Raw genomic sequence first — 25,149 nt, 5'->3', positions numbered from 1 at the left:
CCGTCACCAAGACCAGCAGCACCCCAATTCCACCTCCCAACCACCTGCAACACACAGGGCCACACACGCCAAAAACAGCTTGTAATCCACATAGCATCACCCCTTCTGCAGCTTCCCAAGGTCTGATATCCTGGAAGTCATGCCCTGAGTCCTGCTCTTGGTACATGTGGTTATGGGGCAGCTGGCACCTCACCTCATCTACACTGACGAACCTGTGACCCAGTCGTGGGCAATCAGAGCTCTGGGGCCCTCTGGATGGGTGATACTTGGTTCATGGATGGGTCCATGACCTCAAGGTCAGGCCAGGGAACACCTGGATCCAACTGTGCCTGAGGCCATTACTCCTGAGTCAAGTAAGCCCAGAAAGTCTTTTTTTGTTTGTCTGTTTGCTTCAGACTCTTCAAGTTAGGGTTTCTGTCACTTACAACCCAAACAGTCCTGAGTGATACAGCTGCTACAGCACCTATCATCCTGTAATGTCTCACTTAGGTGCTCATTTTCTCCCCTGGACTGGAGCCCTTGAGGACACACACCATTGTTTGAGTCATCTGCATTTCTGACGCCCAGAAGAAGGCCTGGGATACAATATAATCTTCAAGAAATACGTGACAATGACTGGATAGCTCATCCTTCTTTCACTCTGCAAATATCTACTGAGCACCCATATGTGCCAGGCACTGTTCTAGGTGTGGGGACACAATAGGGAACAAAAGAGACAAAACCCCCTGCCCTCTGGGAGCTTAAGTTCTAGTGAAGGAAGAGCAGGCAAGAAGCAGAGGAGTCAATCAAATACAAGTGCCATGGAGAAGAGGGAGACAGAGGGGGACCATGGGAGAAGGGGTGACTTTCGATAGGAGGCCAGGGAAGGCTGGGCTGAGAGGGAGAGGCCCAAGACCTGAAGAGGTCATGAGCGCACAAATATCTGGAGAATATTCCCAACCAACAGGACAGCATGTGCAAAGACCCTGAGGCAGGAGTGTGCTGGGCATGTTTGGCGAAGGAGTCAGAAGACCACAGACTACAGGGCCTTGGAATTTCCTCTGGGTGAGGTGGGAGCCAGTAGGGGCTCAGATAAGAGGAATGTGACCTGATTTACGCAGGGTACATGTGGAGCACCAGGGGCAAGGGTGGAAGCATGGGACCAGGGAGGAGGCGACTGCAAGAGTCCCAGCAGGAGACCATGGTGGCTGAGACCCGGGGCTACCCATGGGAGGTGAGAAGTGGCCGGATCCTGGCTGTTTGTCCAAGTTGGAGCTGACAGGATTTCCTGATGGGTTGGATGTTGGATGTAAGAGGAAGAGCGGCGTCGAGATGGCCCAAGGAGGTGCCAGAGTGACTGGAAGGACGGGGCCGCAAGAGGAGTAGCGGGGAGGAGGCAGCAAGTTTGTGATGCCTGCTGAATGCCCTCATGGAGATGCCGGGTCATCATCTAGAGGTCGGGACAGAGGTCAGGGCAAGGAATATAAATTTGAGAAATGTTGGCGGGGCATTTTAAATGATTGAGCAAGATGAGCTCAACCACAGAATGATAATGAAGTGACAGAGGAAGAGAGGGAAGAAATGGTCCCCATCTCCTTACCACCAGGCTGCCAGTGCCCACCAGCCTCCTGGCTATGTGCCGGGGAGAAGAAAGTGTGATAAACAGCAGCAGGACATCAGCTCCTTGTTCTAGAACAGCTTGCTATGGACAATGGAGTTTCACATCCACCATTTAGCCTCCTCCAAAGAGGTAGGTAGGGCAGGAATTAGCATTCCCCAACCCACCCCATCACCCAGACAAGAAACTGAGGCTCAGTCAGAGAAGGACAGGCGGGTGCAAGGTGATCCAGGCTAATTTAGCTGGCTGAGCCACCCGGCCAAGGCTAGGCTGCAGACACCATGTGCTCTCTGCCAAGTGCAGCTCTTCAGGAGCAGAAACAGAGAGACCCCCCCCTCCACCCTACCTTCTGCGGCTGCCAAAGACCTGACACATGGGGAGGGGCTGAGAACATGTCTTGGCCCAAAGTGTTGTGGTGACTGGCAGACAACAAGCGCTGGCAGCGAGTTAGGGAGCCGGGAGGGGCAGCCAGCACCACACACAGGGCTGGGTCTCCAGGGTCCCCTCAGCACCGGGGGCTCCCTTCTTCCTGGACTTATAGGCCAGCCCCAAGCCCAGAATCCCACCTCACCCCTCTGTGCCCCCCAGCAGCCACCAACTCTTGAGAGAGACACCAGGGATGGGGCATTCTGCTCCCACCTCAGCCACAGGGCTCAGCCTCGGGGATCGAGACCCAGGTTCAAATCCCAGCTCCAGTGCCAACTGACAATGAGACTTAGAACCAGCTATGACACCTCTCCAAGCTTTGATGTCCCCACCTGTAAGACAGGTGGCAAATACAGAAACACTTCTGTCATCACTGTCGCCAAAGCAGCAAACATGTGCTGAGCTCTCAGGATGTGCCAGACACTGCTCTAGACCAGGGCTTCTCTCTCAGTGCCACTGACAATTGGGGCCAGGTAATGCTATATGATAAGGCTGTGCTAGGCACTGTAGGACGTTCAGCAGCATCCCTGGACTCTACCTGCTACATGACAGTAGCAGGTAGAGTCCAGACATCCTTCCTCCCCATTTGTGACAACCAAAAATATCTCCAGACATTGCCATATGTCCCCTTTGGGGGAGGGGCAAAACTGCCCTTGTTTGAGAACCACTGTTCTACGCCCACCAGAACGTCAGCTACAGAAGGACAAAGATCTTTGTCCATTCATCAAATCTAGGGCCTGGATTTGAACTTAAGGGACCTGGTTTCACAATTTGCTCAGACACCTGCTATCCTGATTCTCAAAGGCCTATGGGAGGGTTTATGTGACCCAATATTACATACAGGTCTGCCCCACAGTAGGTGTCTCTAAATGGTCATTTTTTGTTTGTTTGTTCTAAACTCTAGACTTGGTTCATTACTATCAATAATAGCTAACATAATTAAGCATTTATTATGTGCCAGGTACCAAATGAAACATCTTTTGTATGCCATCGCTCATTTCAGAGGTACAATGATCCTAGAAGGAAGGGATTATTATTACTCCCACTTTATTGAGGACAAAACTAAGGTTCAAACACGTTAAATGACTTGCCCCAGGTCACACTCCCAATAAGAGGAGGAGCCGGAACTGAAAGATAATATACCAGGGCCTCTCAGACTTTGGGCTTTCAGATTGGTAAGTTCCCTGACAAGGGAGCAACAAGCATTTAATGAGCACTGACTGTGTGCCAGGCACTGGGCTCAGCATCAGGGATACCAAGGTCAAGATGGCCCCCAAACAGCTCCAACAGCAGGCAGGGTAGAGACGGCTCAGTGCCAGTATGGAGGGCTGGGGCTGGGGAAAGGGAAGTCAGAGATGCGTGAGAGTAGCAGGAATCGCTTCTCAGAGGAGGTATAGGGACAGCTCAAAGGAATCCATTATCCATTCATTCATGGAACAGTCAGGGAAGCCCTCTTCAAGGAGGTGACATCTCAACAGAATGTGGCTGAAGATGGAGGCGAGCCATGCTGGCATGAGGGAAAAGACAACTGGCAGGGAACTGTCTTTTTTAAATTATTGTTAGTCTATATTAATTTGAAAAATAGTGTGTTAATTAGAACTAGTGTAGCAACGCAAAAAAAGTATACAAAGATAAAGTGAAAAATCTTTTTCTACACTCCTCCCCTTCTACGCCTGAGGCTACCAAGGCTAACATTTGGTGCACATCCTGCAGTATCTTTCTCCACACTCATAAATACCCACTGAGAGAGCTGTGTTTTTTCTCTACAAAATTGGGGTCCCTCTCTACAAAATTGGGGTCCCGCTCTACATTTCACTCAGCAACTTAGCCCTTCTTAAAGGTACAGCACATATAGCCCCTCATGTCCACAGAGACCAACCTCATTCTTTCCAACAGCTGTCCAATACCCCAACATGTGGATCAACAACCATCCTAGTGAGACTTTTCTCTGTTAATGGCCACTCACGGAGTTGCCAATTTCTTTTGCCATTAGAAACAAAACTGGAATAAACATCTTTGTAACTTACATCTTTACCTACTTTTTTTTTCTTGTTTCTATAGGAGAAGTTCCTAAAGGAACTGAATCAAAGGGTATCGTGGGTTTTTATTTTTAAAGGCATTGCCAATGTATTTTTCCCCCAAGGCAGCAATCATGAACACTCCCACCAGCGTCCTCTGGGACTGCTCGCTTGCCTGCAGCCACGCCAGCGCTGGGCATTATGCCTCTTGTGTACGTGTGACGACGGTAAGCGATGGAAGGTGATGTTGACTGATATAGTTTTTCAGTGGAAATGCAGCTCCACACAGTTCCAAAAAGCACTGCCAATTCCAGAGCATTCTGGACCCAAATGAGGTTAGAGGGTTGTCAGGGAGCAGGCTGTCCACCTAGGGGGCCCTGAGCAAGATGGGGACACCTTCCTCCCAAGCCCCTCCCCATCCTTGCAAGCCGACTCCTGAGCCTGCACCATCCTCATTTCTGAAATGGATTTCACACCCGGGCAGGCGTAACAAAGATGGCTTTGTCAGTAGGAAAGGGGAGGGGGGCACTGTTGTCAGAACATTCTGGATCCTGTTCATTCAAAGCTCTGTGTGTGGGGATGGGGAGGGCAGAGTTGGGGAACAACGGGGTGCTTCTTGCTCTGGGGCTGACCTCAGGCACAGGCACTGTGGGCAGAGCTGGAGCGGCCCCAAATTCCCTGCCATCCCCTCACTGGCACACTCCACAAACATTTGCTGAGAGCTTAGGCTGTGCCAGGCACTCTGGGAGCACTTTACATTTATCAGCTCATGCAGTTCATCCCCAGAGCCCCATCAGTGAGGTCACATCATTAACACCACTGTGCAGATGAGAAAATAGAGGCTCCAAGAAAAGCAGCCAGGACTCGACGTCACACAGCTCGTGAGCAGCACAGGAGCACAAAGCAGGGGCGGCGGACTGCCATCTAGCCACCTGCAGAACGGGCTCTCCCGCCCAGGCTGCTGTAGTGGCCTCCTCCTCAGCCTCCACCCCATCTCCTATCATCTACTCCCCACAAGTAGCCAGAGGGATCCTGCAAAAACTGAGTCAGATCTGCCCCTCCTCTGCTGAAACGCTCCAAGGATGACACCACCTCACTCAGCATAGAAAGCAAAGCCCTTACAATGGCCCTCAAGGCCCTGTGCGATCTGCCCACCAGCCTCCCTACTCCTACTGCCATCTCTCTGACTTGACCTCCCATTGCTCTTCCCCTGGCCATTCTGGCCTCCTTGTGGATCCTGAAACCGGCTCCTGCCTCAGGGCCTTTGCACTTGCTGTTTCCCATGCTTGGAATGCTCTCCCCATAAAGACAGAGGCAAAGTCCTTTTCCTGATGTGACAGCCCTAGAAGGGGCAGAGCCTGGATTCAGAGAAGATAAAATGCACACAGCTGAGTCTTCAATAGAAGAGAAGGATGTTGCGTGACTTTGGGCAGGTCAGGGAACCTTTCTGAGCCTCCACTTCCTCACTGAAACAATAAACAGGCAACACAGGAACACCTTCCCCACCAGGTTCCTGGGGGGCTATGGTGCTTGGGAAGTGTACAGTGGGCACAGTTCCTCACACATGTGGGCACCAGTGTTATAATGACATCCACGGGTATAGCTGGAATAGTCAAGGAAGGCCTCCCAAGGACGCAGGATAGGAGCAAGGATTCTGAAGTCAGACGTGGAAAGGCCAAGAGCCACTGCAAGCAGGCCACGGGCCAGCAGGGCTCCCCTGGGACCCAAGACTTGGGGGAAGGCAAAGCCTTCCAATCTGGGATCGAGGCACCAGCACAGGGGAGAAGAGATGCTCCCACCTGGCATCCGTCCCCGTCTTCTGGTCCCAACACCCTGGGGGCTTCCTTCTGGGAACCACTCCTCCCCCACTACCATGTGGCAGAGCTAGGTCCCTCACCCAGGAGGCAGCCGCCCCAGGGAAACAGAGAGAAATTCCCATTCTTACTGAAGGTGGTTTGAGATGGGTTTTCTGTCACTTGCAACCAAAGGATCCTGACAACCAGCCGGCTCTTGCTGATCTCAGCAGCGGTAGCAACGCCATTGTCTTTATTATTGTTCTTGTTATTTCAAAATCTTCAAGATGAGGGAGAAACGAGGCCAGGGGAGAGGCCACCAATAGGCTGCCCAAGAGCAGGAAGACACGAAGCCTGACCGGGATGGTATCAGGGTCCTGCAACCCAAGAAGAGGCCCAGACAGGGACCCTCTAATGCCCCTGGAAGAACCCACTACTTCCTCCCAGGGTCTCCCAAAGGGGCAAAGCGCAGGAAGTAGGACGGACCACGTGGCAACCTCCTGTTTAACAGCTGATGTTGCAGAAAAGAGAAGGGAGCCATTGCCCACAGGCCACAGGAAGTGGAAGTCTGGGAAACAGATTTGCACCGTCTAAGAGAGACCCACCTTCTCCCCTTTTCATCTCAAAGAACAAGAAGGACCACCCACAAACTGGAAAACAAGTCTCCAACTTAAAATCCCCATAGGCAGGTAACGGGATGCTGTGTGTGTCTCCTTAATAAAAGCAACGACTATTGTATCCTTTTAACAGAGAAGAGTGTCTGCCTAGTAAACACACAGGAATACTCTTCTCTTCCAAAGAGAAACCTGCTACCTTCCACTTTCCTTAAAACACATAACCCTCTTGGTCTTTCAGTTTTCCATCTGATATACGCAAGGGTTAGAAGAAACATTCCTCTGTTCTCTTAACTCTACAATTAAAAAAAAAACCAGGCCTAGTACCGTGGCTCATGCCTGTAATCCCAACACTTTGGGAGGCTGAGGCAGGAGGATCGCTTAAGCCCAGGAGTTCGAGACCAGCCTGGGCAACATAGTGAGACCCTTATCTCTAAAAAAAATATTTTTTTAAATTAGCTGGGCATGGTGACACACACCTGTAGTTACAGCTACTCAGGAGGCTGAGGTGGGAAGGTCACCCCAGGAGGGGTTGGGGGCTGCAGTGAGCTATGAACACACCACTGCACTCCAGCCTGGGCAGCAAGGCAAGATCTCACCTCAATTTAAAAAAAAAAAAAAAAAAAGGCAGGGCACGGTGGCTCACTCTTGTAATCCCAGCACTTTGGGAGGCCGAAGCAGGTGGATCATCTCAGGTCAAGAGTTTGAGACCAGCCTGGCCAACATAGCAAAACCCCACCTCTATTAAAAATACAAAAATTAGCCAGGCATGGTGGTGCGCACCTGTAGTACCAGCTACTTGGGAGGCTGAGGTAGGAGAATCACTTGAACCCGGGAGGCAGAGGCGGCAGTGAGCCAAGATCGCACCACTGCACTCCAGCCTGGGCGACAAGAGCCAGACTCCTCAAAATAAATAAATAAATAAATAAATAAAAATAATTAAAAACCAGCAGGGCAAGTGCCATAATAAATGGCAACCAATGTTTGGTCTCAGTGTTAGGAACATGTTATGGAGGGGTGGAGACTGTGGCTAAATGAAGACTGAAGCCCTGTGCCCTGCAGAAGGGGCAGCTGCTCTTCAGGTCCAGCCAAACCAAACGCTGCCTGCAGAAGAGCAAGTGACACATCTTCTGATTACTAAGAAGAGAGAAATAATAGATTTTTGTATGAAATGTCTTCATTTTTCATTGTTGGCAAGTAAATAACAATTTTTATTTTTTTATTAAACATGGGGTTTCACCATGTTTGCCAGGCTGGTCACGAACTCCTGACCTCAGGTGATCCACCCACCTCGGCCTCCCAAAGTGCTGGGATTACAGGCCTGAGCCACCGTAGCCAGCCTAAACAAAAAATTTTAAAACAATCCTGTGCAGGCTGACAAAACCCACGTATGGGCCTAACCTGGCCTTAGGACCCCTGGGTTTGGAACCAGTGGTTCTGATCATAAGTAAAAGGAAGGGCCCTGCTTTCATCACATCTGTGGCCTCAGTAGCTTGTACAAGGCCCAGCCCACAGCAAGGGTGCGATCAATGACTTCTGACCAGAGTCGGACACACACACACACACACACACGTGTGCATGCACACTACTGACCAGACCTGAATACACACACACACACGTGTGCATGCACACTACTGACCAGACCTGGATACACACACACACCTCTCACACTACCGATCACTGAAGTCAAAGAATCTGAAAGTGAAGTTTCCCAGAGACAAGGGAATCCCCTAGGACAAAAGATTCATCCAGCTCATTTGGATACAACTTAAACCTCCCTCTCTGTCCTCCAAGGAGTCTTAGCTGTTGGACAAAAGCAGACTATCACGGGATAGGAGTCAGAAAACCTGGGTTTCAGTTCCATCTCAACCACAAACCCACTTGGGAACCCCAGGCCAAGTGACTGAACAGCTCTGTGCCTCAATTTCCCCTTCCTGAAAAGCGAGATGAGTGGATGAGATGATGTCTCGGTGTCTTCCAGCTCCAACAGCCCATTTCCAGGATTCTAGTGCCAATAATTTATATGGGCTAATAAGGACCAAAGGGTCCTAAACCCAGGTTTCTTCAGCCCTCAGTTACTAAATTGACAAAAGAACCAGTAGCAATCAACAAAGATGCAGATGGACTGTCATTGTGAAAAACTGAAAACTACCTAAATGCCCCAATATAAGAGGAACGGGTAAATAATATAAGAGGAATGGGTAAATAATAATAATTTTACTAGAATGCTATTATTAAATTATATATTAGTATAATAATTCTTACAAGTATAGCTAATATATATGGAATGCTTACTATGTACCTCGCATTGTTGTGATAGCTTTGCAGGTTCTAATTCACCTAATTCCCCCCTCAATCTAAGAAGAGGCCACTATTTTACAAGATGAGGAAACTGAGGCACACACAGATGGAGTAGCTGGGCCACTGACCACACAGCAGGTAGGCAGTCAGGATTTGAACTGGACAGTGGCCATGATCCAGCCCCCACATTTCATTACGAAGCCATCGAAGGCTTGCTGATGGAGAGCATTTAGCAGTGACACGAGGAAGTACGCACAAGCAGTATCTGCTGTCATGTAGCAGGCTCAAACCAAATGCAAGGAACAAAGAGGAAATACACCCAAAGGTGAAACAGCTATTTCGAAGGGTGAGATCTGTATACACATCTTTATTTCCCAAATTTTCTAAAATGAGTGCAGTAACTGCAAACACAGCCATACGTGGTGGGCGTCCTAGGGAGCCGGCTCTGCACCCAGCACTCACTCACCTACTCTACTCCACCCCCAAGGGCCCAGATGTCGGCCTGCCCTGCATCCTGCTGTATCCCAGCATCTGGGCCGGGCACACAGTAGGTGCTTAATACAATGTGTTGGAACAAGGGAACAAGTCTATGAGGCAGGGACAGAGATTTCCCCATTTTATAGCTGAAGAAACTGAGGTCTAAGAATCAGCTTCCCAAGGTCACAGAGCTGGTCACAGAGCTTGGCTCTGGGACAAGCATGAGCACATCTCAGTGGAGACTTTCTTCCGAGGACAATCAAAATCACCAGAGCTGGACCGCCAAATACAATGCATGATCCAGGACTAGATCCTGGGCTGGGGGTGGGGATGGGCGAGGAGATTGGTACAGGAAACACTTGGGGAGAAATAGGTGAAATCTGACTGTGCATTGTATCATTTAGTATAAACATTGACTTGCCTGATTTTGTTCAAGGCACTGTGGTTACACAAGAGAATGTCTGTCTTCCTAAGTGATGCATGCCAAAGTTTGTAGGGGCATCCTGTCTGCAATTACTCTCAAATAGATCAAAATAATAATAACGTGTGTGTGCATGATGGGGAGAGGGGAGAAGAAAGGAAAGGGAGAAAGGGAGTGATCAAATAAAAAGTTACCAAAAAGTTAACTCTGAAAAAAACATATTAAATTGCCCAGAAATACAACGTTTGGTTTTGTGCCTAGACTGCCATATGTATGTAGAAATGAATAATATATGCAGCCAGGTATATACACAAAATATCATTTTACCATACTGGGTTCCATAAGAGCGCCTGTAGCTGAACAGATATAAGGGAATGTGCTTTTGATACTCACACCTCCACTGTATTTACTACCTTTGTGTTCAAGGGGAAATAAATCTTTAAAACCACCCAATCAACAGCCTGGTGGGCCACTGGCTGATACCACCCAGAGCTCCCTGACGTGGCAAATAAAACTTTCCAATCCCTCTGCCCTCCCCAGTGTGGTAAGGGCAGGAGGCCAAGGAGCCCAGGCTGCAACTGCCCCAACACAGGGGTTCACGATGGCCAGGAAGGCCTCTGCCACAGAGTGGGCCCCATTCAGCCCCTTTTGCTCATGCATTCATTTCTTCCACAAATGCTAACAGAGTCCCCATTAAGTGCTAATCACCAGGGACTTGGCCGTGAAGACAGCAGACAAGGGCTGTGACCTCATGCGACTTATATTCTAACGGGAGAGACAGATACTAAACAAATAAATCAACAAGATAATTCCAGGTAGTGACAGGTCAAAAAAAAAATCAGTGCAGTGGTGTAGAGAAAGGGACTAGAAGGTTCTCTGAGGAAGCGGCACTTGAGCTGAGAGCTGAAAGAGAAAGGGGGGTCCTTGGCACAAATCAGGGTTCCAAGAGCTCCAGGTAATAGGAACAGCAAAGGAAAAGGCTTAGAGGCTGGAACCAGCTGAATACAGTGCAAAAATAGAAAGAAATGTGGTGGGGCCAGGACAGAATGAACAAGGCGGGGAGATGAGGTCTGCACAGTGAGCTAAAGCTGGATCACATAATACCTTCTAAGCCATCATAAGGAGCTGGGACTCGATTAACCTCCATGTTCCACCTCCAGCAGAGTGAGGATGGGGGAGGAAGAGGACTCCTTGTGCTGTCAATGTCCCCAGCAAACAAACCAGAATGAAATGGCAGGGTGTTGGAGCTAAACCCAACCCTGTCAGTAATTACATTAAATATACATAAGCTAAACAGTCTAATTAAAAGGTTGAGACTGTCAGAATGGATTTAGAAAAGCAAGACCCAACTATATGATGCCTGTAGGAGATGCACTTGGAATATAAAGACACAGAGGCAGAAAGGAAAAAAATGGAAAACAGTAAGCAGAAGAAAGGTGACATGGCTATAGCAATATCAGACAAAACAGGCTTCAAGACAAGGAGCATTATCAGAGATAAAAAGGAGTATTTCATAATGATAAAAGGGTCAATTCACCAGGAAGACATAATCATAAACACATATTTCCAGCAAGAGAACTTTAAAATGCAAAAAGTAATAACTGACAGAACTCAAAGGAGAAAAACATAAATCTACAGTCACAGATGGAGACTTCCAGAGCCTTCTCTCAATAACTACCAGAACAAGGAGACCAAGCATCAGTAAGGATATACAGATCTGAACAACACTACCAACCACCTTGATCCAAATGACATTTGTAGAACACTGCACCCAGCGACAGCAGAAGACACATTCTTTTCAAATGTACATGAAATGGTCCCTAAGGTAGACTATCTGCTGGGTCATAAACCAAATCTCAATCAATTTCAAAGGATTGAAAACCCACAGAATATATTCTCTGAGCACAATAGAATTAAATTGGAAATCACTAAACAATGAGTTTATCTGGAAAAGCCCTAATATGTGGAGATCAATGCAATCAGATGGGCTTCCTCACTCCCCACCCCACCCTCAAAGTAAACAGTGCAGACAACATCTGGCGTAAATGTGCCCTGGGAGAAGGCAGTCAGGCATCTGTCCCATGGCCAGGTCTAAGCCTACACTCCTAGGTAAAGGGGGTACCAGGCTGGGGTGGATGCTCTGGCTTCAACCTCAACAACCCAGTTGGCAAATCATTTCAAGAGATGCTGGGGCGGCCGGGCACAGTGGCTCATGCCTGTAATCTCAGCACTTTGGGAGTCAGTCGAGTGGGCAAATCACCTGAGGTCAGGGGTTTGAGACCAGCCTGGCCAATGTGGCGAAACCCTGTCTCTACTAAAATTACAAAAATCAGCCAGACATGTTGGCACACGCCTGTAATCCCAGCTACTCGGGAGGCTGAGGCAGGAGAATCGCTTGAACCTGGGAGGTGGAGGTTGCAGTGAGCCAAGATTGCACCATTGCACTCCAGCCTTGGCAACAGAGTGAGACTCTGTCTCAAAAAAAAAGAAAAAAAGGAAAAAAAAAGAGAGAGAGATATGCTGGGGGTCTGTGTACTGTGTTGGAGAGACCAGGTCTTACCAGAGAGGAAACCACATCTCATAATATAGCCCACCTGCCCCGTCTCACTCCGAATGAGCCAGAATGAGGCCAACAGCCAATCAGTTCACCTTACTCAGGGGTCACTCTGGGCAGGGCCAGAGAGGGAGTAAATAAAGTAAAGCACAGTGGTCACGAATATGGGCTTTGGAGTAGAATAATCCTGAGTTCAAACCCACCACTGACCACTGTTGGTGGGCGGAACCCCGAGATGGCCCCAGGATTACTGCCCCCTGTGTCTGTGCCCTGGAGGATCCTTTCCCATTTCATGTAAGTGGGACTGTCATTGTGACTGGTAAATGACAGAGGCGAAGGGATTTTACAGATATAATTAGAGTCCAAAATCAGCTGACTGAGTGGGCCTGACCTAATCAGGTAAAGCCTTAAAAGACATCTGTGGGGGATAAAGCACAGAGAAGAGTACAAGTACACTTCTAGGACCTTCCTAAAGGAAGAGATTCAAAACAAGTGATTCACCTGCTGGCCGTGATGTGGCTATGTTGTGGCAGGACCACACCCCTAAGACTCAAGGGCACCTCTAGGAAGTGAGGGTGATCACCAGCCAATACCCTGCAAAAAATGGCGACCCCGGCTCCACAAAGCACGGAACTAAATTCTGCCAACAACCCCATGCAGATCCCTCCCGTGCCCCACCCCCTCCTTGATCCAAGCATCAGATGAGATCACAGCCCGGGTCAACACCCTGATGGCAGCCTCATGAGACCTTGAGTAGAAAACCCAGTTACATTGCACCCAGACTTCTGGCCCACAGAAACTTCGAGGTAATTAACAGGCATTATTTTAAGCCACTAAATGTGTGGTAACTTGTTTGGCAGCAACAGATAACTAATATGCCATCTCTGTGTGATCCCAGGCAAGTGACCTCACCCTCTCTGGGCCTCAGTTTCCTCATCTGCAATACTGCAAGGCTGTAAATGAAACAGGATGTGTAACAGCCTCACCCAGAAAGTGGTGCGCAGTGTGTTCTGTGCCCTTTCAGGTTCATGGAGGGATTTCACAGCAGGGGAACGGGAGGTGCCATCATGTATTTTTGAGACACCAATCTGTTTTTTCAATCTTCTGATGGGTTGCTTGGAGAAGAGAGTGAACAGCATCTTCTAGCTCCAACTTACAGCTATCCCAGTTACTCCCAACTGCCTTCAGAGTGCACAGACCAATGTCCAGGGCAAGGGACCACTTGGTCAAAATAAAGTCAGTCACTTATTTCAAGTCCCAGGAAGGATCTCAGGCAGTGTGTTCAAGATGAGATGCTGTAACTGTTCCTGTGCAAAACGTAGGGAAATACTAAGATTCTAAAACAGAATGTTAAAAAATAACCTCGACTAATTACTGGGGCCTGCTCAGGTGCCAGGCAGTGAGCCAAGTGTCTCAACATATTTTATAGATGAGGAAACCAAGGTTCAGAGAGGGAAAGCTTCTTGCCCAGGGTCACACAGCTGCTAAGGTGCAGAGATAAGATTCAGACCCAGACAATCTGGCTAGGCCCCTGGCACTTGAGCACAATGCCACACTAAAAAATTCTCCTGTGCCAAATCCCCCAGCTCACACATACCCACACAGTCAAAAGACACCAGACCATCTTAGTCCCCAGAAGTCTGCACAAAAATGCATAGCAGTTATATAATTCAAAACAATCACATCATGTAATAAAACACAGGCACATATAGAAGCAATTTTTTCATTCAAAAAATATTTAATGAGCATCTACTATGTGGCAGGCATTGTTGTTGGTGCTGGAGATCAAAATCTCTATCCTCTTGGCATGCCTGTGACATTCCAGTGAGGGAGGCAGACAATAAGCAATAAATAAGTAAAATGTCCAGTGTGTTAGCTAGTGGAAAAAAAACAATGCAAGAAAAGGAAGAAATGGTGAGGTGGGGATATGCAGTGTCAGAAAAGACCCAGTCAGGAACATGATTTTGAGCAAAGGCCTGAAGGAGGTGGAGGGTTGAGCCACGGGGATATTGGGGGGTGGGGGCAGCGCATTCCAGACAGCACAGGTGCAAGGGCCCTGAGGCAGGTGCATGCTTGGTGCATTTGAGAAAAGGCAAATGCGCTTGGAGGAAGTGGGCGAGGGGGTAAGAGCTACCCAGAAGATTCTGGAATTGGATAGTGGGGATGACTGCACAACTTGGTGAATATACTCAAAACCGCCAAATCGTACACTTTGAAAGGGTGAGGTTTATGATTTGTGAATTCACATCTCAGTCTTTAAAACTTTATGGGGAAAAAGGAGTAATGAAAGAGGAGCTGGCAGAGCCAAGAGGGGCAGGTCTTGTGTGACATTCCAGACCAGACTAAGGACTGCTTTTATGCTGAGTGAGATGTAACTGATTAGGGTCTCACGGGATCCCTCTGACTGCGTAAGGAGAACAGAATGTGGGAGGCCAGGGCGAGATCAAAAGAGTCAACTGCAATGGCCCTGGCCATTCCCGGCTGTGTGTCTTCAGGTACGCCACTTCCCCTCTATGCAGCTATTTTCCTCATGCAGGAAGTGGGCCTGAAAAATCCATCCCCCACAGGGCAGAGGTGAGAGCTAATAGATGGTAAAGTGATGTTATGATGCTTATGCATGGAGGGTGGAGTACCGATCCCGCCAAACAGTTTTTAATTATGCAAATGAGTTTCCTGAACAGAAAACAAGGGGCACCTTCCTCTGTCTCAGGAAGCAGAGGTTCATCTCGCATCAACAGCCCTCCCAGCCCAGAGGCAGCTGCCTTCACATCTCATCCACATTCTGGCCACAGACGGGGGCCCAAACTCTTCTCTGGGTGTGGTTGGGTCCACTGGCCCCCTCCAGGAAGCCTGCCCTCGTTAGTTGGTGACACAGTACCCACAGGAAAGCTGAAACCCAAAGAGAGGACAGAACCAGCTGTAGGTCACAGAGCAGCCTGGGAACAGTCAAGGGATCTGCTGTGGGAGGGGACGGTATACCCATTCCTCTCTGAGACCTTAGTAAGACCATTGTACAGTCTTGGTTTCCACGTCACCAACTGACCCATGCCATATCCAACTGAAAGCACTCTGGTGGCTCCTCACACCACCAGGAATAACACCCAAACTGCTCACCATGCATCTGAGGCCCATGCGACCTGGACCCTGCCAACATGCCAATCCATCTCCCCTACTCTCCCTTCCAGCCACCCTGGCCTCTTACTGTTCCTCAAACAAGCCTGGCACAGTGCTGCCTCAGGGCCTTTGCATCTGCTGCTCCCGCTGCCTGGAACGCACTTTTCTCCACTCTTTGCACCAGGGCTCTTTCTCTTCCTTCAGGACTTGGTCAAATGTCATCTCCCTAGAAAAGCCTTCCTTGCCCATCCCATCTAAAGTAGATGCAACCATCCCTGTCACAAACATAACCTCATTTTATTTCCCTCTGGCTGAATCCACTCCCCAGCTGTGTGGACTTGAGCAAGTTACTCAACCTCTCCTGGCTTTAGTTTCCCCATCTGCAAAATAGGTATAATGATGATATTGACCTCAGGGAGTTGCTGCAAGGGCTCAAGAAGCATGTGGCACAGTACCTGCAACACAGCAAGGCCTCAGTGGGTGTCCTTATTATGACAACTCTGGTCCTTTTCTCAAGGGATTTCTTTTTGCGATGTCTGCAGATTCCCTGAGGGCAGAGATCTTATCTGTCTTGTTCCAGCCACATGCCAGCACCTAGCACAGTGCCTGGCATACAGTGGGTGCTGAATGGCCATTTATTGAATGAGTAAGTCGATTAGTGGATGAAAGCATCAACTGCCCACACCCTGACCCTGGCCTCGCTCCTCCTGAGAGATGCACAGAAGCCACCCACCCTCCCAGCAAGGGGGGAAGCACAAGACCCTGGGTCCTGACGGCCGATGGCCACCTGCCTGCACCAGTTTTCAGCGGCCCCAGTCCGGCCAGCCTGAAATAGCCTCACCTCCCCTGGCCCAGAATCAAGGGATCGTCTGTCAGTTCCACCCGGGGGAAGGAACCAGGCGGGTAAACACAGATTGAGTGTCCGACCACAAGACAAAAGAAGAGCAGACAGATTCCCTTCTGGTCCTCAAGGAGCCAAGAAAATAAAAATAAGCTTAAAAATCCACACACGGCTGGGAGGCTGGAGGGCTCTGCTTCTTCCTTGGGACTTCCTCCGGGAGGAGGGGTGAGCCCACACACAGTCACTGTACTCGCTCCCTAGAGTAACCCTAGGAGTGCTGGGGTCCTCCCCATTTTGCAGATGGGGAAACCGGGGCTCAGAGAGTCAAAGCAACATCTCCAAGGTCACACAGGGGAAGAGCTGGGATCTGAACCCAGGCCAGGTGGCTCGAGAGTCTGTGCTCTAAACCATGAACCGCAAGAGAGGGAGCCTCCCAGACACTCTGCTGGGTGAAAAGGGCAAACCGTATTATGCTACTTACATAAACACATCAATCTCACGTATTTCTACACAGGCATGCTAATGCCCCCACACAATCTGAGAGCACAGGTGGTAGTCAAAGGAGCTTTTAGCCCAGTGGTTCTCAACTGGGGGCTATTCTTCACACCCAACCACCTCTAGTGGATATCCGGAATATCTGGAGACATCTGTGGTTGTCACAACTGGGGAAGAGGGGTCCTACTGGCATCTGGCAGGTAGAGGCCAGCGATGCTGCTAAACATCTTACAATGCACAGGACAGCCCCCCCACAGCAAAGAATGATCCAGCCCCATATGTCGATAGTGCTGAAGGCTGAGAGACTAGTGGGATTTGCTCCAGACCAACTGCTAGGGCCAGAAATGACCCCTGTGAAACCTCTTCAAGAGGGACTTTTGGCCAGGCACCGTGGCTCACGCCTATAATCCCAGCACTTTGGGAGGCCAAGGCGGGCAGAACACTTGGGGTCAGGAGTTCAATACCAGCCTGGTCAACATGGTGAAACCCTGTCTCTACTAAAAAATACAAAAATTAGCCGGGCGTGTTGGCACGTGCCTGTAGTCCCAGCCACTAGGGAGGATGAGGCAAGAGAATTGCTTGAACCCGGGAGGCAGAGGTTGTTGAAGTGAGCCAAGATCACGCCACTGCACTCCAGACTGGGCGACAGTACAAGACTCCATCTTAAAAAAAAAAAAAAAAAAAAAAAGAGGGATTGTTGATCCTGGCTAAAACACAAATCCCCAGAAAAGGATGTGGGCCACCAAGCTCTTTTCCCAGGTATCTGGGGAGGGAACTCTAACAAACTGAGTGGCTACTGCCCTTAACTGATGCTCACCTCCCCTCTGGGGCCGCAACTCATGTCACCTGCAAAACAAGGAGATTCAGACCGAATGACCCACCTGGCTTCTGTTCAAGATCTCCGAAACGCAGGGCAGGAATCAGCTCTGACCTGGCCCCATGTCTGGGGAATGATGCTGTGGGACACAGCACACCGGTTTGAGGGGCAGCCCACCCTATCACCCACCTCCCTCCAGTATTCTAGCCAGCATGCCTGCGTCTGTTGGAAAAAAAGGAAAGAAGCCTCAAAAATCTGACAGGTCAGGTTCTCCTGCAGCCAAGCATGATCTGCTTCAAACACTTAACTCTTGCAAAACCTTTAAGGGGGAGTGGCTGTGAAGCAAATAGGATGTGGGTTTCTTTATCAAAGGGAGTGGCCCCAAGCCCAACAGGTCTTCAGCTCTCTGGCCTGATAAAGGAGTATCTTTCTCTCCAAGAAAGGGGTGCCCTGAAGTCTCGAAAGCCAGAGACACCAACCCCATTCACGTCTTCTTAAAGTGACAGTTAAATTGCTACCAGGGCAAACACCAGAATAAAAGTAGGTAGGCTTCCAGAAGGCTTGCCTGAAGAATGAGTTGTAGAATCCCCATGGGGTTGTCCTTCTTATAAGGACAAGGACCTGTTGATGACTTCATTCTCATGGCCCAGAACACTGCCCAGGATATACAGCAGATGCTCCATAAATACCTGCACGCAGAGAAAAGCAGTCTCATACTTCACGGTTTTACCTGTACAGAGCTCTCTGTCTGCCATACATTAAAAAAAATGTAACACATCTAAATCCTGCTGACACTCAGGTTTTTATCATCAAAAGATTTTCACTGACTTCCTGATGATGATGAGCCCAACACAAGATGGCCTGCTCCAGGCTCTCCGGCATCTGAAAACTGAAATAAGGTGGACTTTGTGACTTAATTCTTGCCCACCTGGGCAGCCCGGAGGTCTCACAGGGGCAGTAATTTTGCTCATGAACACAGCCTCATGTTGGCGCAATTCAGGATAGTGGTGAAGAATGTGGGCCATGCAGCCTCATTACCTGGGTCCAAATGCCAGTTCTGTCAGGCTGTGTGACCTTGGGAAACTGACTTGGCCTCTCTGTGTCTTTGTTTCATTTGTAAAATAGGAAGCATAAGAATACCTGCAACTTTTGAGTTAATGCTTAAGGAACTTATAAACAGGGCTTGCAAGTATATAAATATTAGCAAATTGTTACCACTATTACTATTGCATTAATCTAATAACCATGTTGAAAATACAATTCTTCCTGTCGGCTTCTTAAAAAATACATTCACATACATATGCATAATTTTATATGAAAAGGGTATTATAAACAGGATTTTACTTCCTTATCTTCCTGGTTGCCTTTCTGCATAAGATACATATCCTTCCATCCTTTTTTCCAACCTACTGTCACCTTATACATATAACACACATGTGTATATTATGGTTATTGTTTATTTTCCAAAAGAACTGTGTTACATATACCTCTCAGCACCCTACTTTTCATATGAGGACCACGTGAAAATCCCCCCAAGTCACTGGGGAGGTCCCTCTGCCTCAGTGACTGTGGAATCAAAGACCTGCCCTCACCCCAACCACCCGTGGCATTTCTCCCTAGTGTGAGACTAGGAGTAGAGAATCTTTTAAAACAGAAAAAAAATAGTGACAACAAAAAACCACAGTTTCTTGTTTGGCAAGTGGAGCTCCAATGAGAAGAAAAACTTTGGTCTCCTCCCTCCAAAAAGCAGAACCACAGAAAGCATTCTGGGAGCTTTCTGCCCACAATCCCTGTTCCTCAGAGACCCCCATCCCGGTCGGTTCCAGGCAGACCCTCTGTGTCTCTATAGCTCTCTGTCCTCAGCCACGGGGAGACCTTCGAGGAGCTGCTGACCGACTCCCACCCACAGGCCTCTCTGCCCATCCACTCAGGCCTTCTCTTCTCTTTCGACCACTGCCCAGCTGACACACCCATCATGGGAGTTACTGGCACCTGCCCCTGAGGTGCCTCCCCTTGGCAGGTGGGCCCAAGGCCTACTCAGCCTCCTCTAGGGGAGTGGGGGGCCTTTGAGCTCCAAAGAGCTGCATATCCCCCAAAATACCCACACAGCATTCCAAACACCCAGTGCGCCTGGCACTGTTATAACAGCTTTGACCTCAAGCTCATCCAAGCTTCACCACATCCCTGTGACGCAGGTGCTACACTGTGCCCGTTGGACAGATGGGGAAACTGAGGCACAGAGCAAGTCGGTGATCAGCCCAAGGTCACCTACAGTCCAAGTGGAGGAAGCCTGGATTTGAACACCAGCAGCGTGACTCCAGAGCCTCATTCAACCCTCATGCCATGAACAGACCCGGAGCCCAGAGCAAGAACTCGGCAGCCTGCCATTTCTATCCGTCCACAGTTCTGCCCATTCTGTGGAGAAAAGAATGGGAGTCACAGAAGGGAAGTAACAGGAGGAAGCGCAGGCAGAGGTGAAACACCACACAGACCCAGGTTCAAATCCCAGTTCTGCCACCTTAATAAATCATGTGCCAAGCCCTTCTTGGATCAGCCAAAGGCAGTCTATGAAGTGGCTGGGGACATGAGTTCTGGGGTCAGGCAGCCTAGGATCAAATCCTGGCAATGCTGTCCATCTGACCCAGGGCAGCTCACTTAGATTCACTTTGCCTCAGTTTCCTCACCTCTCAATGGGGATAAAAACAGCATCCCCTTCATAGAGAAAATTAAATGAGTTGACACATGCAAAGTGCTTAGAATGGCAAGTGATGAATCAAAGTCAGTTCCTGCACAGCAATGACTGTCATTGTTTTCATCATGACTAACGTTGCCCAAAGCACATGGGGAGCACCCCACATATAGCCAGGGCCTCGAAATGATTCGAGCCAAGATTCCGAGTCAAAATCCCGGGCACTGTTTCCCCCAAGACTGATCCAGCATCTCTATGAAAGGGCTGTCCTTGCCTTTTCATGATTCTTTAATAAACACCTGCAAAACACCAAACTCAGAGGACTCCCTGGAGATGGGGGAGGGAGTGCCACCCAGTTCCTGAAGGAGATGGGGAAAGATGGGGAGATTCTCGAGGAACCACAAAGCCCTCAGCCTGGAACCAAACAAAATCACTGGTTCCTGTGGCCAGAGTTTAGGGTGTTAAAAGGAAACTCACTCAGAGCCCCCATCCTCCTCTCAGTGCTGACTTAACTCAGACCTCACTTCCTCCAGGAAGCCCTCTCTGATCACCCCTGCTCTCTGGATGCTGAAGTCCCATAACCCTAATTATCTGTATTATTTAATTTTCCTATAAGAACAATAATAACCAATATTTATATACCTTACTGCCAGACACTCTTCTAAGTGCTTTACATCAATTTCTATAATTCACTTATCTTCTTTAAAAACCTATAAAATAGGACCTATTACCATCCCTCTTTTTACAAATAAGGCTCAAACAGGTTAAGGTGTTTGCCCAAGGTCACAAGTCCAAGGACTTAACCTCAAGCAGTCTGGCTCCAGAGCCTTGCACTTGGATTGTTTTTTTTTAAACACCCATTTGGCCATCCTCCACTATACTGTCCTCTCCTTGAGGACAGAAGCCACACATGACCCCTATCACGGGGGTTACTTTCCACGGTTTCCATGGGCTGATGGGACCTTCACACAAGGGACACATGGAGACCAGGGTGGTCCTTTAAGGCCTGCCTCTAACCACATGGAAATAAAAGCAGGGAGGGATTACTGTGCATTCTTCCAAGCCAGGAGACAGCAGAGAAAATCCCTTAGCAAATATAAAGGCTGAGAAGAGAGAGTGGGAAGACAGAAGAGAATCACAACCTGAGGCTGCCAGCCTTGCAGCCATGGAAAGCCTTGGTAATTAGCAGTTCCTAAAGCTCTAAGCCCCAGGTTAGTTTTGGAAACGAAAATGCCTTGGGATGTTTAGGGGCCATTCCTGACAGGCCAAGATGAGAGAGGACTCCTGTGGCTCACAACGTATGGCTGGTCAGGTTACACAATCCGTCTGTTTCTGGCACCAGCTTGGGGACACACAAAAGGCCCAGGCAGAAAGGAAGCCCGGATTCCCCACTCCTTGTTTCACAGGTGGGGAAACTGAGGTCAGGACATGTAGCATGATAGGTCCAAGACACATGTCCAAGTCAGAACCAATTCATCTCAGAACTGACACATCAGATACAAAAAGAAAAATGTGATGAAGTCAGCAAATGTAAAGTGTCAAGGAGATAATGTGAAAGTAGAGAAATCTTTTTTTTCCTGTTTCTTGAATAATAAGAATGGTTGGCTCCAATCAATTTCCATTATTCCAGCTTCCTCCGACCCTACACACGTGGACAATTTAAAACCACAGTTAACTCAAACACAATCTAGATCTGTTCTAAAATGAAACACACCATCTAGGGCAGGGGCGTGGGAGGGAGAGGTATATTTTCTTTCCCATTAATATAAAAATTGGTTTGTATTTCCTGTTTCTCTTCCAAGCAGAGGAGCAGGGAGTGGCTCAGAAGGAGAAGTCAGGAGTTCCCTGGAATTTGACATTGCTCAGAGACACCAGAGTTGTCTACATGCTTAATTCAGAAACTGCCAGCTTCTAACTGAACAAATTCTTCCCCCACTCCCCACCCTCGAAACTGTGAGAGAAGAAGGGATGGGAAAGAAAGCCAATCGTGCCTTATTCTTACAGGCCTTTCTAGAAGGGTCCTTTGGCCAAATGGTTTTCAATGCTTCTGCACAACCCCCTCTCCCACACTCCCCTGCCCCCAGTACATCTCCTTTCACAGACAGAAGGGCTCTAGTCTAGGGCTGCCTCCTCCCTGAGTTGGAACTCTGATCTCACACAGCCTCAGCTGCACCCCTAAGCCATGGGGAGCCCCAGAGGATCCCAGAGTCTCCCTCTTTCTCCCAAAGACTGGGAGCTACAGAGCCTGGTTCTAGGGTCTTTGAAAGAGCCACCCCCACACCAGCCCTTCCTGAACCAGGATTAAAAGACTTCCTAGAGCAGAGAAGGGGAGTAAATGAGGCCCCAGCAGGAGGCATGGAGATTAAAGCCTTTAGAGTCTCCTAACTTCCATCCAAGGCTCTGCCCCGTCCCACCCCCTCCACCCCCTGGCCACTTTTCTCACTTCCTAGGAGAGTAGGGAAGTGGCCCCTTCCTCCCTCTCACAGAAAAAAAGCAAAAGAAAAATGCAGCATAGAATAGGGGTTTAGAACACCAGCTGGGATCGTCCCGGTTCAAAGCCCAGTACTCCCACTTAATCAGCTGTGCGATCCCAGGCAAGCTACCCGGCCTCTCCGGAACTAAACTTTCCCAATCTTAAAAACGGAGGAGGCAGGGCCCAGTAGCTCACGCCTGTAATCCCTGCACTTTGGAGGCCGAGGTCGGCGGATCACTTGAGGCCAGGAGTCCAAGACCAGCATGGCCAACATGGTGAAATCCCCTCTCTGCTAAAAATACAAAAATTAGCTGGCTGTGGTGGCTGGCGCGTGCCTGTAATCCCAGCTACTCGGGAGGCTGGGGCACGAGAATTGCTTGAACCCGGGAGGCGGAGGTTGCAGTGAACCGAGATTGCGCCACTGTACTCTGGCCTGGGTGATTGAGGAAGACTCCCTCTCAAAAAAAATTTTTTTAATTAAAAATGGGGGAAATACTCATCCCTACTTCATAGGCCGCCTGTGAAGGTTAAACCTGCTAATTAATGACACATGTAAGGTGTCTGGCACATAGTAAGTGCTCGGTGGTTATTTTACAAAGTCTGAGGCTCTGGTTTTGCACTTGGAGATGGGGAGTTGGGGGGGGTGGATGCAGTTAGGGAGCCTGGACTGCCGAGTCTTGAGTTCAAAACCCACTCTCCCCGAACTCCAGCAAAAACCTGTGCATGGAGGATTCTACCCTGGGGTTCTGTCAATCCCCGCCCCTCCTCCAAGCTTCAGGTTTTATCCTACTCCATCAACGCGCAGAGACGCTGGGCTCTGGGGCTCCTACAGTCTGTCCTAGATGAGTGGTGCACCGAGCGCGAAGTTATTCCTGGGAAAAAGACGCAAGAGCGGCAGCTCCCGGCGCCGGGGTCCCCAAGCCCCTGCATCGCGGATGTAACTAATTTTAAAACTATTTGAAAGGCGGGGAGGGGGAAGAAAAGACAAAAGGGCAGCGCGCGCCGCGGGGAAGTGGAGTGCGGGAGAGCCCCGGTCAGAGCAGGACCATGCGCCGGCCAGGGAGGGAAGGGACGGGATAGCTCTGGAGGAGCTCGGATCCCCCCCCGCCGCTTTCCGCGCGCCCCGCGGGGCGCCCCCGAGGCAACTCTCTCCACCCACGGGGACCACGGCCACAGGTTGTGGGGACAGCAGCGGGGCGAGCGGCTGGAGGGAAAGCTGTCCCCGCGCTCCCGGGCGACACTCACCGACTGCAAGAAGCGCAAGGTACCCACGTAGTCCCTCTCGGTGCCCAAGATCTCGTTGAGGACGCAGAGGCGGAGGCGCAGCTGGCGCTCGGACTCCCGGGCGGCAGCGCACGGGCCGGGGCCAGAGGTGGGCGCCGCGGCCCCAGGGGTCCGGGGGTCTGGGTGGGCGCAGTCCCCGGCCCCGTCGCCACCGGGCTCGCTGCCGCTGGGCGCCTCCATTCTAGCGCGGCCGCGCGGCGCCGGCTCCTTCCCCCGCGCGGAGGTCGCGCCGAGCGGCAGCTCAGGCGTCCAGGCGCCCCATCCCGGACGGGGCGCGCCGGCGGGCCAGGCTCAGCGGCGGGCCGGGCTCCCAGCGCGGCGGGCGGGACTGGGGGCCGGGCGGCTGGGCCGGGGGCGGAGGCAGCGCGCTGGGGCAGGGCGAGGGGCGGGAGGGGGAGGCCCTTGGGGCTCCCAGACGGCTGGCCTCCCGCCCCCGCGCCAGGGACCGTCTGCCAAGTGCCACGCCGCGCTCGGCCGCAGAGGCGCTCTGCGCGTGCACGGGGCCCCTGGGGACGCGGCGCGGCGCTCGGCGCCTCCGTCGGAAGCTCGGGGGTCGGGCGGGAGCCTCCGGAAGGGCCACGCGGAGCCGGGAGTCCAAGGCCGCGCGCATGCCTAGCCGAGCGTACCAACTCCGCGCCCGGACGCGTGGCGCCCCCCAACCCGCTGCCACCGCGGGCTACGCCACTCCCACCCGGCACACGCGACACCCGCCGCGCGCAGGCTCCCGCTTGCAGGTCCGGCCGCCGCTCGGGCCAAGTAAACACCGGGCTGGGAAAGCTCGCGGCGGAGCCGCTCGGGGGCAAGCCAGCGCCGCCACGCTCCCCCGCGGCCCCGGGAAGCCAGGGGCGGCCGCTGCTTTGGCAGTGACGGCCCCTCCCTGGGCAGTGACGGCCCCTCCCGGGAACGCCGGGCCCTCGCGGTGCCTCGGCGCTGCCACGACCTTGGGAAGGAATATGCGTGGCGCGCGCTCGCCCTCACTTTTCTCTTTCCCGTTCCCTTTCCCATCTCTCTCTTTCCTTCCTTCCTTTTCTTTCTGAACTTCTTTGCCCCCTGACCCTGCCCTTTCCACCTTTCCCAGAAGAAATTATTACCCGCTCTTGAGTTACTGATCAAGTGGCAAGTACTCTGCCTGCTCCCCCTTCCATCCACCCACCCCCTGGGATAAGGCCTTGGGAAACCCAGCTTCTTGTCAGGTTGCTCTGGGCGATGTTGATCATCACCCGCTTATCGGAAGG

At 50.6% G+C, this 25,149-nt stretch overlaps 1 protein-coding gene and 1 long non-coding RNA gene across 2 annotated transcripts in view; both read right to left on the bottom strand.

Moving 5' to 3' along the window:
• PREX1 (phosphatidylinositol-3,4,5-trisphosphate dependent Rac exchange factor 1) overlaps positions 1 to 24,246 on the bottom strand; it is a 204,021-nt gene extending 179,775 nt beyond the window's left edge. Inside the window, exon 1 of the mRNA XM_055266151.2 lies at positions 23,876 to 24,246. Within this exon, the coding sequence (XP_055122126.1) occupies positions 23,876 to 24,094 (219 nt within the window). The 5' untranslated portion in view covers positions 24,095 to 24,246. The remainder of the gene's footprint in view (positions 1 to 23,875) is intronic.
• LOC134735815 (uncharacterized) lies at positions 3,805 to 23,868 on the bottom strand. The gene is made up of 2 exons (XR_010119333.1): positions 15,771 to 23,868; positions 3,805 to 14,077 (listed from the first exon to the last, which is right to left on the bottom strand). It is a non-coding gene; the product is annotated as an uncharacterized lncRNA (long non-coding RNA).
• Positions 24,247 to 25,149: the final 903 nt, after the last annotated feature.

The sequence above is a fragment of the Symphalangus syndactylus genome, chromosome 24, assembly GCF_028878055.3.
Source record: "Symphalangus syndactylus isolate Jambi chromosome 24, NHGRI_mSymSyn1-v2.1_pri, whole genome shotgun sequence".
In the NCBI taxonomy this organism is placed as follows: Eukaryota; Metazoa; Chordata; class Mammalia; order Primates; family Hylobatidae; genus Symphalangus; species Symphalangus syndactylus.
The sequence above is the reverse complement of the archived record's forward strand: the minus strand, read 5'-3'. Positions and strand labels throughout refer to the sequence as shown.